We start from the raw sequence: 16,907 nt of genomic DNA, 5'->3' as shown, positions 1-16,907 counted from the left end.
GTGAGCGCACAACGTCTGATCATACATCACGTTTGTATGTTCTCCCTGTGCCTGTGTGGATTTCCTCTGGAGACTCTGGTTTCCTCCTGCACTCCAAAGACATGCTGGGAGGTTAGTTAGCTCTGCTCTACATTGGCCCTAGTATATGAATGTGAGTTAGGGACCTTAGATTGTACGCTCCTCGGGGGCGGGGCCTGATGTGATGTATAATATATGTACAGTGCTGCGTACATTGATGGCGCTATAGAAGTACCTGAAATAAATAAATAAAATACTCTCTGCCTCTGGACTGTTATCAGTTAGCATTGTTCCCTGCTATTTTTGTGAACTACAAAACACCTCCCCCTGTTATCGAGCCAAGAGGATGGTGTTATGAAGTCCCTGTCCTAGGGTGGGGTGACAACACTGCTCATTATGTTGTCACCCAGGGACAGGAAGTGAGGTAAAAGCAGAATTACCAGTTAAAGAGGAGCTCCACTCACCTGTCAAAATGTAAAAGTCATCAGCTGCAAAAACTAGACAAAAACTGGCTTTTAAAAACCAGCCCCTTACCTGTCCCCCGGTCCCGTGGTGTCCCCCCCGATCCCGTGGTGTGTGCCCGCCGGTCCCGTGGTGTGTGCCCCTCGGTCCCGTGGTGTGTGCCCCTCGGTCCCGTGGTGTGTGCCCCAGTCTCGTGGTGTGCCCCTCGGTCCCGTGGTGTGTGCCCCCCAGTCAGGTGGTGTGCCCCCCGGTCAGGTGGTGTGCCCCCCGGTCCCGTGGTGTGTCCCCCGGTTCCGTGGTGTGTCCCCCGGTCCCGTGGTGTGTGCCCCTCGGTCCCGTGGTGTGTGCCCCTCGGTCCCGTGGTGTGTGCCCCGGTCTCGTGGTGTGTGTCCCCCAGTCCCGTGGTGTGCCCCCCGGTCAGGTGGTGTGTCCCCCGGTCCCGTGGTGTGTCCCCCGGTCCCGTGGTGTGTCCCCCGGTCCCGTGGTGTGTCCCCCGGTCCCGTGGTGTGTCCCCCGGTCCCGTGGTGTGTCCCCTGCAGCCCGTGTCACCAGCCGTCCTGTATTCCAGGCGCCGGCATCTTCAATGTGGGCACCCAGCAGGGACAGCTTGCGGCTTCACAGTCGGGGCCCCACTGAGCATGTGCGAGAAGCGCTGAGCTTCCTGAATGGCCCCGTAGTCTTCTGGGACCTGTCACGTGTCATGGGGAGGGAGGGGGGAGGACAGCTTCTGCTTCTGATCACTTTGGACCGGAAGTGGGAGGTGGGTACCTGTCAAATTTGGGTACCCCCCCCCTGCCCCCCAAAGGTGCCAATCCTTACTGGGGAGCGGTCCTAACAGTGGAACTTCCCCTTTTGGGTGGAGCTCAAAGTGAAGACAGAAAAGGAATGCAGCCGCCATATCTAAGGACAGGTAATCTGCGGTAATATTGGGTTCAGATCCGCTGTAATCCGTACACTTCCACCATACACAGGCCTCAGGGAACATGTAACCTGCCACTGCAGACCCTTCCATGACCCGCCAACGAACATTCATTCATCGAATTGCGAGATACTGCTGATAGCGGCCAATCAGATTTCAGCTATTTCCTGCAGTCAGTAACAATACTAAAGCCAATCGTGGATCACAATTCTGCAGGTTCAGCAGGGATTGGCCCAATCGTGATCCATGTATGGGAACCCTCGTTGTACAGAATCTACCCATCGACTTTCTGTACAATCATTGGATACATTCTGCTCGATCAGCACTGCCAGCTACAGCCGACAGCACAGATCAGTGCATTCTGGGGGAAGCCTCTCCGCCTTCAGAACACAATATATGAGCGGGAGGGATTCCCCCATCATCACTGAATGGATGGGTGGGGAATCAGGTCAGACCCATCTATGGGCAGCTTAGCACATGACTGGCCAGTCTCAGAATCCACCCCTGAGGCTGCCCCGCCTGCCATGTATGGACTGCTACAGATGAACACGCCAACACGGCTACTTACCTCCTCAATGAAGTTTCCGATCTCATCGGGATTGGCTGGTCTTGGCCGGTACTGAGGAGCAGGCATGAGCGTCGGGGCGACATCATTCCGAATGACCTCGGGGCGGGCATCCAGACCACGGTGAAGCTGGCCGAGGTCAAAGTCCTGGGGGGGTAAAAGCAAAGTTCAGTTCTGGTTCTTCAGAAGATGTGACCTAATCACTACACAGCTGAAAGCTGAAATCCGGCTTGCAGAAGGAATGGCTGATCTAAGAATTGGTGGGTGGGGGGTGCAGGTCCTTGGCTGGACTGGAGTGGGGGCGCTCTGACCCATGGGGGGGGCCGAGGTGGTGGAACCTGCCAGAGACGTCCACATGAGGGGATTCTGGGTAATGAAGCGAATGTTCCGTACCTGATCCTCCTCTCCGCCCCCTTCCTCGTCGTAGCAATAGACGTTGTCACGCGTTTCGTCTTCAGGAGGCAGCAATGGCTCCTTCTCCACCTTCTTCTTCCTCATAAACAGCAGAAGCAGCAACAGCAGAACTACGAAGGAGAAACAAACGGCATGAAAGCTGGTGAGCCGGAGGGAGATCCATTCACCACAACACTCGATATGAGGGGGAAACACACAGCATGAAACCCAGCGAGCCGGAGGGAGATCCATTCACCACAACACTCGATATGAGGGGGAAACACACAGCATGAAACCCAGCGAGCCGGAGGGAGATCCATTCACCACAACACTCGATATGAGGGGGAAACACAGCCAGCTAATGAAACCCAGCGAGCCGGAGGGAGATCCATTCACCACAACACTCGATATGAGGGGGAAACACACAGCATGAAACCCAGCGAGCCGGAGGGAGATCCATTCACCACAACACTCGATATGAGGGGGAAACACACAGCATGAAACCCAGCGAGCCGGAGGGAGATCCATTCACCACAACACTCGATATGAGGGGGAAACACAGCCAGCTAATGAAAATCACACGGGACTTCACGGAACATTTTGTATGAAGTTCCATTCCTCTATACACAACTAACACACAATATAACAAACATCCTATAAATCCTACACCTTCACTACACCTCTACTGCACCTCCACTACCCCACTATCTCTACACCTCTACTGCACCTCTACTACCCCACTATCTCTACACCTCTACTACCCCACTATCTCTACACCTCTACTGCACCTCTACTGCACCTCTACTGCACCTCTACTACCCCACTATCTCTACACCTCTACTGCACCTCCACTGCCCCACTATCTCTACACCTCTACTGCACCTCCACTACACCACTATCTCTACACCTCTACTGCACCTCCACTGCCCCACTATCTCTACACCTCTACTGCACCTCCACTGCCCCACTATCTCTACACCTCTACTGCACCTCTACTACCCCACTATCTCTACACCTCTACTGCACCTCCACTACACCACTATCTCTACACCTCTACTGCACCTCTACTGCACCTCTACTACCCCACTATCTCTACACCTCTACTACCCCACTATCTCTACACCTTCACTACACCTCTACTGCACCTCCACTACCCCACTATCTCTACACCTCTACTGCACCTCCACTGCCCCACTATCTCTACACCTCTACTGCACCTCTACTGCACCTCTACTACCCCACTATCTCTACACCTCTACTACCCCACTATCTCTACACCTCTACTGCACCTCCACTACACCACTATCTCTACACCTCTACTGCACCTCCACTACACCACTATCTCTACACCTCTACTGCACCTCCACTACACCACTATCTCTACACCTCTACTGCACCTCTACTGCACCTCCACTGCCCTACTATCTCTACACCTCTACTACACCTCCACTACCCCTCCACTATCCCTACACCTCTACTACCCCACTATCTCTACACCTCTACTGCACCTCTACTACCCCACTATCTCTACACCTCTACTGCACCTCCACTACACCTCCACTACACCACTATCTCTACACCTCTACTGCACCTCCACTGCCCCACTATCTCTACACCTCTACTGCACCTCTACTGCACCTCCACTGCCCTACTATCTCTACACCTCTACTGCACCTCTACTACCCCACTATCTCTACACCTCTACTGCACCTCCACTACACCACTATCTCTACACCTCTACTGCACCTCCACTGCCCCACTATCTCTACACCTCTACTGTACCTCCACTACCCCACTATCTCTACACCTCTACTGCACCTCTACTACCCCACTACTGCACCTCTACTACCCCACTATCTCTACACCTCTACTGCACCTCTACTACCCCACTATCTCTACACCTCTACTGCACCTCTACTGCACCTCTACTACCCCACTATCTCTACACCTCTACTGCACCTCCACTGCCCTACTATCTCTACACCTCTACTGCACCTCCACTACCCCACTATCTCTACACCTCTACTGCACCTCTACTACCCCACTATCTCTACACCTCTACTGCACCTCTACTACCCCACTATCTCTACACCTCTACTGCACCTCTACTACCCCACTATCTCTACACCTCTACTGCACCTCTACTGCACCTCCACTACACCTCCACTACACCACTATCTCTACACCTCTACTGCACCTCCACTACACCTCCACTACAGTGATCTCCACTCCCGGTCCTGTGGCAAGTGGCTGCCCTGCTGCATTGTGAACATAGGAGACTGCTGGCTCTTCCCGGGGACCATTCAGACAACTCTTTGCATTTTCTCAGTGAATACAAAGAAATGAGTGAATGGTTGAAGTGGAGAGCATGATGTCACTGCCCCGCCTTGTCCAATCACAGAATGCTATATTAACAACCTTTCCTGGGTGGATATATAAAGAAGTAACAGAAAGGCGACAGGTTTTACCATTTCTGGGGCAAATGCTGCTTCAGGCTCCATTCAGTGCTGCTCACATGATTCCAGGCGCCTGTTCTTCTGGAGAAGTTCCGATTTCCGGTTGGTTGGCTTTCCTCCTCAGAAGTGGTCAGGTGACCGTTGGCCTTCACACGTGCGGTCAGCACTGACAGGAGCCTGCAGCAGCATTTCTGTGGTCGTCTGTGAATATCCGTTTATAATGAATGTCTCTGGCCAGCGGATGGTGGGAATGGTGAAGCTGTATGCCCCTCCCCCTTCCCTCCCCCGAGCAGACCAATAGTACTTACTGAGAAGAGCCAGGATCCCCCCGAGGATCCCCAGGATGACCGGGATGCCCAGGCCTCCAGCCAATGCCTTTGCACTCTCGCAGTTATTCTCGGCTGTACACTGGCACACTTGCATCTTCAGCATCGTCACGTTCGTCACGTCCCCCGCATCGGCGATGGTGACGGGTATCTGATAGACGTCTTCTGCCATTTCCCTGACTGGCTTAATCTCCAATTCTGTACAAAAAGAAGGACCGATGACTCCGAGAGCGAACATTTCCCGCACCACAGGGCTGAGCACTCATTTCAGCACGCAGTATATATATATAATATTGAATGCGGCCAAAATTGGAGCATTTCAAACGTGTCGATATATTGGGGAAGAAGATTTCTAAAACATTTCAAATATATTTTTCTTCCATGTCGGGACTTTCTGGCGGCCATCGAATATGAGTTGATCGGCCATGTTGGAAATTTTTTGAAAAACAAATTTCTAATCAATGATGGAAGAATCGGGCGAGAAATGTCATCGAAAAAGAAATGAGCCGCGACCTGAAAAGGAAATTCTTGGCCATGAAAATTCTTTTCCGCAGCAACACGAGGAGGAGACTTAATCAATGGTGGCGGATTACAAAACGCACAAAATTTCTGATTTTCTAAAGAAAATTTGTTCAGAATTCGACCCGTGTATGGCCAGCATTACACTGTATTGCCAAAAGTATTGTCCCCGCCCCTCCCAATCATGTGATTCAGGTGTTCCAATCCCCTCCATATCATGTGATTCAGGTGTTCTAATCCCCTCCAAATCATGTGATTCAGGTGCTCCAATCCCCTCCAAATCAAGTGATTCAGGTGTTCTAATCCCCTCCATATCATGTGATTCAGGCGTTCCAATCCCCTCCCAATCATGTGACTCAGGCGTTCCAATCCCCTCCCAATCATGTGACTCAGGCGTTCCAATCCCCTCCAAATCAAGTGATTCAGGTGTTCCAATCCCCTCCAAATTATGTGATTCAGGTGTTCCAATCCCCTCCAAATCAAGTGATTCAGGTGTTCCAATCCCCTCCAAATTATGTGATTCAGGTGTTCCAATCCCCTCCAAATCATGTGATTCAGGTGTTCCAATCCCCTCCAAATCATGTGATTAAGGTGTTCCAATCCCCTCCATATCATGTGATTCAGGTGTTCCAATCCCCTCCATATTATGTGATTAAGGTGTTCCAATCCCCTCCATATCATGTGATTCAGGTGTTCTAATCCCCTCCATATCATGTGATTCAGGCGTTCCAATCCCCTCCCAATCATGTGACTCAGGCGTTCCAATCCCCTCCCAATCATGTGACGCAGGCGTTCCAATCCCCTCCCAATCATGTGACTCAGGTGTTCCAATCCCCTCTCAATCATGTGACTCAGGTGTTCCAATCCCCTCCCAATCATGTGACTCAGGTGTTCCAATCCCCTCCCAATCATGTGACTCAGGTGTTCCAATCCCCTCTCAATCATGTGACTCAGGTGGTCCAATCCCCTCTCAATCATGTGACTCAGGTGGTCCAATCCCCTCTCAATCATGTGACTCAGGTGTTCCAATCCCCTCCCAGTCATGTGACTCAGGTGGTCCAATCCCCTCCCAATCATGTGACTCAGGTGTTCCAATCCCCTCCCAATCATGTGACTCAGGTGTTCCAATCCCCTCCCAATCATGTGACTCAGGTGTTCCAATCCCCTCTCAATCATGTGACTCAGGTGGTCCAATCCCCTCTCAATCATGTGACTCAGGTGTTCCAATCCCCTCCCAGTCATGTGACTCAGGTGGTCCAATCCCCTCCCAGTCATGTGACTCAGGTGTTCCAATCCCCTCCATGTCATGTGATTCAGGTGTTCCAATCCCCTCCATATCATGTGATTCAGGTGTTCCAATCCCCTCCCAATCATGTGATTCAGGTGCCCCAATCCCCTCTCAATCATGTGATTCAGGTGCCCCAATCCCCTCTCAATCATGTGATTCAGGTGCCCCAATCCCCTCTCAATCATGTGATTCAGGTGCCCCAATCCCCTCCCAATCATGTGATTCAGGTGCCCCAATCCCCTCTCAATCATGTGATTCAGGTGTTCCAATCAGCTCCCAATCATGTGATTCAGGTGTTCCAATCCCCTCCATATCATGTGATTCAGGTGTTCCAATCCCCTCCATATCATGTGATTTCGGTGTTCCAATCCCCTCCATATCATGTGATTCAGGTGTTCCAATCCCCTCCATATCATGTGATTCAGGTGTTCCAATCCCCTCCATATCATGTGATTTCGGTGTTCCAATCCCCTCCATATCATGTGATTCAGGTGTTCCAATCCCCTCCAATCATGTGATTCAGGTGTTCCAATCCCCTCCAATCATGTGAATCAGGTGTTCCAATCCCCTCCATATCATGTGATTCAGGTGTTCCAATCCCCTCCATATCATGTGATTCAGGTGCTCCAATCCCCTCCATGACCACAGGTGTATACAATCAAGCCCCTAGGCATGCAGACGGCTTCTACAAACATTGGTGAAAGAATGGGTCGCTCTCAGGAGCTCAGTGACTCCAAGCGTGGTCCCGTGATAGGTGGCCACCTGGGCAATAAGTCCATCACAATATGGTGTAAGTAGATAGGGACAGTCATAGTCTCCCGGATCGGGGGGGGGGGGGGTTTGTATCTGTAAGACTGCATACGATTTTGCGGGGCTTTGTTTTCTGGGTGCAGGAACTGAACCACGCCCCCACTTTACACGTGATGTGGAGTTTTATCATGTATGAGCGAAGCATGGACACTTACTATGATCCACCACACTGATGGTCCAGTTGTCACGAGCTTCACGATTCAGCATTGCCCTGTAGGGGGCGGTATATGGGGGCAGGTCTCTGTCAATGATATTAATGGATATGGGGTCTGGACTCTTCAGGCAGTATACGGCATCTTGATATTCCAAATACGGTCCGTTGTCATTCACATCTGTAAGTCTGACCTGAAGGGTGCCGGTCCCCGTGGCTGGGGGTGAACCTGGAGGAACCACAATATATATTAAAGAACTCGACTCCATCATAATATACGCATTCTTCCCACTGACCCCCCCCAATGTAAGGCACATTCTTCCCACTGACCCCCAATGTAAGGGACATTCTTCCCACTGACCCCCAATGTAAGGGACATTCTTCCCACTGACCCCCCCCAATGTAAGGGACATTCTTCCCACTGACCCCCAATGTAAGGGACATTCTTCCCACTGACCCCCAATGTAAGGGACATTCTTCCCACTGACCCCCCCCAATGTAAGGGACATTCTTCCCACTGACCCCACCCAATGTAAGGGACATTCTTCCCACTGACCCCCCATGTAAGGGACATTCTTCCCACTGACCCCCAATGTAAGGGACATTCTTCCCACTGATCCCCCAATGTAAGGGACGTTCTTCCCACTGACCCCCAATGTAAGGGACATTCTTCCCACTGACCACCAATGTAAGGGACATTCTTCCCACTGACCCCCAATGTAAGGGACATTCTTCCCACTGACCCCCCCAATGTAAGGGACATTCTTCCCACTGACCTCCCATGTAAGGGACATTCTTCCCACTGACCCCCAATGTAAGGGACATTCTTCCCACTGACCCCCAATGTAAGGGACATTCTTCCCACTGACCCCCCCAATGTAAGGGACATTCTTCCCACTGACCCCCCCAATGTAAGGGACATTCTTCCCACTGACCCCCAATGTAAGGGACATTCTTCCCCCCACTGACCCCCAATGTAAGGGACATTCTTCCCCCCACTGACCCCCAATGTAAGGGACGTTCTTCCCCCCACTGACCCCCAATGTAAGGGACGTTCTTCCCCCCCACTGACCCCCAATGTAAGGGACGTTCTTCCCCCCACTGACCCCCAATGTAAGGGACATTCTTCCCACTGACCCCCAATGTAAGGGACATTCTTCCCACTGATCACCAATGTAAGGGACATTCTTCCCACTGACCCCCAATGTAAGGGACGTTCTTCCCACTGACCCCCAATGTAAGGGACGTTCTTCCCACTGATCACCAATGTAAGGGACATTCTTCCCACTGACCCCCAATGTAAGGGACATTCTTCCCCCTGACCCCCCAATGTAAGGGACATTCTTCCCACTGACCCCCAATGTAAGGGACATTCTTCCCACTGACCCCCAATGCAAGGGACATTCTTCCCCCTGACCCCCCAATGTAAGGGACATTCTTCCCACTGACCCCCAATGTAAGGGACATTCTTCCCACTGACCCCCCCATGTAAGGGACATTCTTCCCACTGACCCCCAATGTAAGGGACATTCTTCCCACTGACCCCCAATGTAAGGGACATTCTTCCCACTGATCATCAATGTAAGGGACATTCTTCCCACTGACCCCCCAATGTAAGGGACATTCTTCCCACTGACCCCCAATGTAAGGGACATTCTTCCCACTGATCACCAATGTAAGGGACATTCTTCCCACTGACCCCCAATGTAAGGGACATTCTTCCCACTGACCCCCAATGTAAGGGACATTCTTCCCACTGACCCCCCAATGTAAGGGACATTCTTCCCACTGACCCCCCAATGTAAGGGACATTCTTCCCACTGACCACCAATGTAAGGGACATTCTTCCCACTGACCCCCAATGTAAGGGACATTCTTCCCGCTGACCCCCAATGTAAGGGACATTCTTCCCACTGACCCCCCAATGTAAGGGACATTCTTCCCACTGACACCCAATGTAAGGGACATCCTCCCCACTGACCCCCCAATGTAAGGGAAATTCTTCCCATTGACCACCAATGTAAGGGACATTCTTCCCACTGACCCCCAATGTAAGGGACATCCTCCCCACTGACCCCCCAATGTAAGGGACATTCTTCCCACTGACCCCCCAATGTAAGGGGCATTCTTCCCACTGATCCCCAATGTAAGGGACATTCTTCCCACTGACCTCCAATGTAAGGGACATTCTTCCCACTGACCCCCAATGTAAGGGACATCCTCCCCACTGACCCCCCAATGTAAGGGACATTCTTCCCACTGACCCCCCAATGTAAGGGGCATTCTTCCCACTGATCCCCAATGTAAGGGACATTCTTCCCACTGACCCCCAATGTAAGGGACATTCTTCCCACTGACCCCCAATGTAAGGGACATCCTCCCCACTGACCCCCCAATGTAAGGGACATTCTTCCCACTGACCCCCCAATGTAAGGGGCATTCTTCCCACTGATCCCCAATGTAAGGGACATTCTTCCCACTGACCCCCAATGTAAGGGACATTCTTCCCACTGACCCCCAATGTAAGGGACGTTCTTCCCACTGACCCCCAATGTAAGGGACATTCTTCCCACTGACCCCCAATGTAAGGGACATCCTCCCCATTGACCATCACACTGATGTATCCGGAGTTGTAGATATGGTCATTATCAGGGGTTCTCTGAGACCGGAAAGTTATTTCCTGGGTTCCTCTGGTTGAGGAAGGCCACATTAGAGTGCAGTAAGAGGAGCATCTGAAGAGAAGTTCTGCCCTTTATAATATATTTCTGGGAATGTAGAATTGTGATGAAGTCAATGTGTCAGATCAGGACTTGTTCTGGTTGTGGTGTGAATGGCCGGCCCCAGGCTGCTGTGATAAGACCTCCCATGGCTGATGTAGTCCTGTGGATCTCCCATCACCTCCCATCCCAGTGACAATGGTCACCCAGACATATGGAGAGGGTGAAAGTACCTCCAAGTGATGATCTGATGCCACCACCTTTACCATCCCCCCTCTGCCATGAAGCCGTGTGCTCCCTTGTATGTCATTTGTCCCGACCACATAACATACAAATCCCCAAACGATCGTCCAGAGACCTCGGAGACTCACCATTGTCCACAGCCAAGATGATGGCTCTATAAGTGTCGTTCTTCACAAACACGGACTCCCGATCCAACTGTCCGTTTCCTGTGATGATTCCATTCTCCGGGTTCACGCTGAGCCACCCGGCCGGGTCATTGCCCATCTTATAGCTGCAGGAAAACATTTAGAAAGTTCATCATCACCAACGTCTAAGCTTTGGGGTCGGATATATTTCACTGATCGCTTTATCACAGATTACAGGCAAGACGATCGATCGGACTAAATCTGTCGCATCCAACAATCTGCAAATGTAAAACGGGACAAAGGACTTTTCTTTGATAAAGTGGTAAAAGCCAGGAAGAGGTTCCCTTCCTGTGAGGCTCAGAGAAGAAATGGGGGAGTGCGGGAGTCTCCGGGACAGGAAGGAGAGCAATACAAAGAACGGCAGAATTTTCAGGCCTTCACTCTAATAAAAGTGTTTTTGGTTTTGTTTTGTTGACCCCATTGAGGAGGCAGAGAGAGGACATCAACCGGGACAAAGCAATGAAAACCCGACAGAGGCTCCAACCCTTTCCTGCTCCATCCAAAACAAAACAAACCATTTTGGCTGGTGGTGGTCCTTGTTGGGCTCACAGATACGTCCCACCAGCGTCACCAACTGTGGCTTTGCCAAGCTCTTGGCTGAGCTGTGTGGCCGGCACTTTATATCTGGGAAGATGTAGAAATGTGAAGGATGACGGATGTAGAAATATGAAGGATGACGGATGTAGATGTAGAAATAGGAAGGATGACGGATGTAGAAATAGGAAGGATGACGGATGTGGATGTAGAAATATGAAGGATGACGGATGTAGATGTAGAAACATGAAGGATGATGGATGTAGAAATGTGAAGGATGATGGATGTAGATGTAGAAATAGGAAGGATGATGGATGTAGATGTAGAAAGATGAAGGATGACGGATGTAGATGTAGAAATAGGAAGGATGATGGATGTAGATGTAGAAAGATGAAGGATGACGGATGTAGATGTAGAAATAGGAAGGATGATGGATGTAGATGTAGAAATATGAAGGATGACGGATGTAGATGTAGAAATAGGAAGGATGATGGATGTGGATGTAGAAATATGAAAGATGATGGATGTGGATGTAGAAATATGAAGGATGACGGATGTAGATGTAGAAACATGAAGAATGACGGATGTAGAAATAGGAAGGATGATGGATGTGGATGTAGATATATGAAGGATGATGGATATAGATGTAGATATATGAAGGATGATGGATGTGGATGTAGAAATAGGAAGGATGATGGATGTGGATGTAGAAATATGAAGGATGACGGATGTGGATGTAGAAATAGGAAGGACGATGGATGTAGATGTAGAGATATGAAGGATGACGGATGTAGATGTAGAGATATGAAGGATGACGGATGTAGATGTAGAAATATGAAGGATGATGGATGTGGATGTAGAGATATGAAGGATGATGGATGTAGATGTAGAAATATGAAGGATGATGGATGTAGAGATATGAAGGATGATGGATGTAGATGTAGATATATGAAGGATGATGGATGTGGATGTAGAGATATGAAGGATGATGGATGTAGATGTAGATATATGATGGATGTGGATGTAGATATATGAAGGATGATGGATGTAGAAATAGGAAGGATGATGGATGTGGATGTAGAGATATGAAGGATGATGGATGTGGATGTAGAGATATGAAGGATGGATGGATGTGGATGTAGAAGGATGTCGGGTTCTAGTAACAGAAATCCTACAATCACCACTCACGTGATCTTTTGAATCTGCGCCTTGTCGGGGTCCTGAGCCGTGTAGGACGCCACCTCTTGGCCGCTCGGCAGATCCTCCGAGACAGTGACCTCCTTCACTGGCGGTACGAAGACCGGAGCCTCATTCAGATCCTCCACATCCACTGTCACGGTGGCGGTTGAAGTTGTCAGCCGGACAGTAAAGTTGGCTTTGTTGGTGGCCACAACCAACAGGATGTATTGTCTCTTCGTTTCAAAGTCCAGTTCCTGCAATCAGGAGGAAATGATTGGTTAGATTCTCCAGAATTGGAGCAGCTCGATCTAATGCATCGATTATTATCACTGCTCATTACATAGGCGGGCTCTGCTTCCTGCTTAGATGTGCAGCACAGTGATTGTTTTATTTTTGTTCATTTTCTAATGCAGTTCGGCATGTCTGGACCCATAGAAATATACCCAACCAGAACCCCAACTATACCCAACCAGAACCCCAACTATACCCATAGAAATATACCCAACCAGAACCCCAACTATACCCATAGAAATATACCCAACCAGAACCCCAACTATACCCAACCAGAACCCCAACTATACCCATAGAAATATACCCAACCAGAACCCCAACTATACCCATAGAAATATACCCAACCAGAACCCCAACTATACCCATAGAAATATACCCAACCAGAACCCCAACTATACCCATAGAAATATACCCAACCAGAACCCCAACTATACCCATAGAAATATACCCAACCAGAACCCCAACTATACCCATAGAAATATACCCATCCAGAACCCCAACTATACCCATAGAAATATACCCAACCAGAACCCCAACTATACCCATAGAAATATACCCAACCAGAACCCCAACTATACCCATAGAAATATACCCAACCAGAACCCCGACTATACCCATAGAAATATACCCAACCAGAACCCCAACTATACCCATAGAAATATACCCAACCAGAACCCCAACTATACCCATAGAAATATACCCATCCAGAACCCCAACTATACCCATAGAAATATACCCAACCAGAACCCCAACTATACCCATAGAAATATACCCAACCAGAACCCCGACTATACCCATAGAAATATACCCAACCAGAACCCCAACTATACCCACAGAAATATACCCAACCAGAACCCCAACTATACCCATAGAAATATTCCAAACCAGAACCCCAACTATACCCACAGAAATATACCCAACCAGAACCCCAACTATACCCATAGAAATATACCCAACCAGAACCCCAACTATACCCATAGAAATATACCCAACCAGAACCCCAACTATACCCATAGAAATATTCCCAACCAGAACCCCAACTATACCCATAGAAATATACCCAACCAGAACCCCAACTATACCCATAGAAATATACCCAACCAGAACCCCAACTATACCCATAGAAATATACCCAACCAGAACCCCAACTATACCCATAGAAATAATCCCAACCAGAACCCCAACTATACCCATAGAAATATACCCAACCAAAACCCCAACTATACCCATAGAAATAATCCCAACCAAAACCCCAACTATACCCATAGAAATAATCCCAACCAGAACCCCAACTATACCCATAGAAATATACCCAACCAGAACCCCAACTATACCCATAGAAATATTCCAAACCAGAACCCCAACTATACCCACAGAAATATACCCAACCAGAATCCCAACTATACCCATAGAAATATACCCAACCAGAACCCCAACTATACCCATAGAAATATACCCAACCAGAACCCCAACTATACCCATAGAAATATTCCCAACCAGAACCCCAACTATACCCATAGAAATATACCCAACCAGAACCCCAACTATACCCATAGAAATATACCCAACCAGAACCCCAACTATACCCATAGAAATATACCCAACCAGAACCCCAACTATACCCATAGAAATAATCCCAACCAGAACCCCAACTATACCCATAGAAATATACCCAACCAAAACCCCAACTATACCCATAGAAATATACCCAACCAGAACCCCAACTATACCCATAGAAATAATCCCAACCAGAACCCCAACTATACCCATAGAAATATACCCAACCAGAACCCCAACTATACCCATAGAAATATACCCAACCAGAACCCCAACTATACCCATAGAAATATACCCATCCAGAACCCCAACTATACCCATAGAAATATACCCAACCAGAACCCCAACTATACCCATAGAAATATACCCAACCAGAACCCCGACTATACCCATAGAAATATACCCAACCAGAACCCCAACTATACCCACAGAAATATACCCAACCAGAACCCCAACTATACCCATAGAAATATTCCAAACCAGAACCCCAACTATACCCACAGAAATATACCCAACCAGAACCCCAACTATACCCATAGAAATATACCCAACCAGAACCCCAACTATACCCATAGAAATATACCCAACCAGAACCCCAACTATACCCATAGAAATATTCCCAACCAGAACCCCAACTATACCCATAGAAATATACCCAACCAGAACCCCAACTATACCCATAGAAATATACCCAACCAGAACCCCAACTATACCCATAGAAATATACCCAACCAGAACCCCAACTATACCCATAGAAATAATCCCAACCAGAACCCCAACTATACCCACAGAAATATACCCAACCAAAACCCCAACTATACCCATAGAAATAATCCCAACCAAAACCCCAACTATACCCATATAAATATTCCCAACCAGAACCCCAACTATACCCATAGAAATAATCCCAACCAGAACCCCAACTATACCCATAGAAATATACCCAACCAGAACCCCAACTATACCCATAGAAATATTCCAAACCAGAACCCCAACTATACCCACAGAAATATACCCAACCAGAACCCCAACTATACCCATAGAAATATACCCAACCAGAACCCCAACTATACCCATAGAAATATACCCAACCAGAACCCCAACTATACCCATAGAAATATTCCCAACCAGAACCCCAACTATACCCATAGAAATATACCCAACCAGAACCCCAACTATACCCATAGAAATATACCCAACCAGAACCCCAACTATACCCATAGAAATATACCCAACCAGAACCCCAACTATACCCATAGAAATAATCCCAACCAGAACCCCAACTATACCCACAGAAATATACCCAACCAAAACCCCAACTATACCCATAGAAATAATCCCAACCAAAACCCCAACTATACCCATAGAAATAATCCCAACCAGAACCCCAACTATACCCATAGAAATATACCCAACCAGAACCCCAACTATACCCATAGAAATATTCCAAACCAGAACCCCAACTATACCCACAGAAATATACCCAACCAGAATCCCAACTATACCCATAGAAATATACCCAACCAGAACCCCAACTATACCCATAGAAATATACCCAACCAGAACCCCAACTATACCCATAGAAATATTCCCAACCAGAACCCCAACTATACCCATAGAAATATTCCCAACCAGAACCCCAACTATACCCATAGAAATATACCCAACCAGAACCCCAACTATACCCATAGAAATATACCCAACCAGAACCCCAACTATACCCATAGAAATATACCCAACCAGAACCCCAACTATACCCATAGAAATATTCCCAACCAGAACCCCAACTATACCCATAGAAATATACCCAACCAGAACCCCAACTATACCCATAGAAATATACCCAACCAGAACCCCAACTATACCCATAGAAATATACCCAACCAGAACCCCAACTATACCCATAGAAATATACCCAACCAGAACCCCAACTATACCCATAGAAATAATCCCAACCAGAACCCCAACTATACCCATAGAAATATACCCAACCAGAACCCCAACTATACCCATAGAAATATACCCAACCAGAACCCCAACTATACCCATTGAAATATACCCAACCAGAACCCCAACTATACCCATAGAAATATACCCAACCACAACCCCAACTATACCCATAGAAATATACCCAACCAGAACCCCAACTATACCCATAGAAATATTCCCAACCAGAACCCCAACTATACCCATAGAAATATACCCAACCACAACCCCAACTATACCCATAGAAATATACCCAACCAGAACCCCAACTATACCCATAGAAATATACCCAACCAGAACCCCAACTA

The 16,907-nt window shown here is 48.4% G+C and overlaps 1 protein-coding gene across 1 annotated transcript in view; it reads right to left on the bottom strand.

Moving 5' to 3' along the window:
* LOC149433030 (cadherin-1-like) overlaps positions 1–16,907 on the bottom strand; it is a 36,321-nt gene that overhangs the window by 4,369 nt on the left and 15,045 nt on the right. Inside the window, exons 8-13 of the mRNA XM_089664734.1 lie at positions 12,775–13,019; positions 10,996–11,138; positions 7,912–8,136; positions 5,122–5,337; positions 2,358–2,488; positions 1,968–2,111 (exon numbers count right to left, since the gene is read on the bottom strand). Of these exons, the coding sequence (XP_089520860.1) occupies positions 1,968–2,111; positions 2,358–2,488; positions 5,122–5,337; positions 7,912–8,136; positions 10,996–11,138; positions 12,775–13,019 (1,104 nt within the window). The remainder of the gene's footprint in view (positions 1–1,967; positions 2,112–2,357; positions 2,489–5,121; positions 5,338–7,911; positions 8,137–10,995; positions 11,139–12,774; positions 13,020–16,907) is intronic.

The sequence above is a fragment of the Staurois parvus genome, unplaced genomic scaffold, assembly GCF_062004578.1.
Source record: "Staurois parvus isolate SC_StPar_1 unplaced genomic scaffold, SC_StPar_1.0 ptg002015l, whole genome shotgun sequence".
Taxonomy (NCBI): Eukaryota; Metazoa; Chordata; class Amphibia; order Anura; family Ranidae; genus Staurois; species Staurois parvus.
Note: the sequence above shows the minus strand (reverse complement) of the source record. Positions and strands in the feature narration are given on the sequence as shown.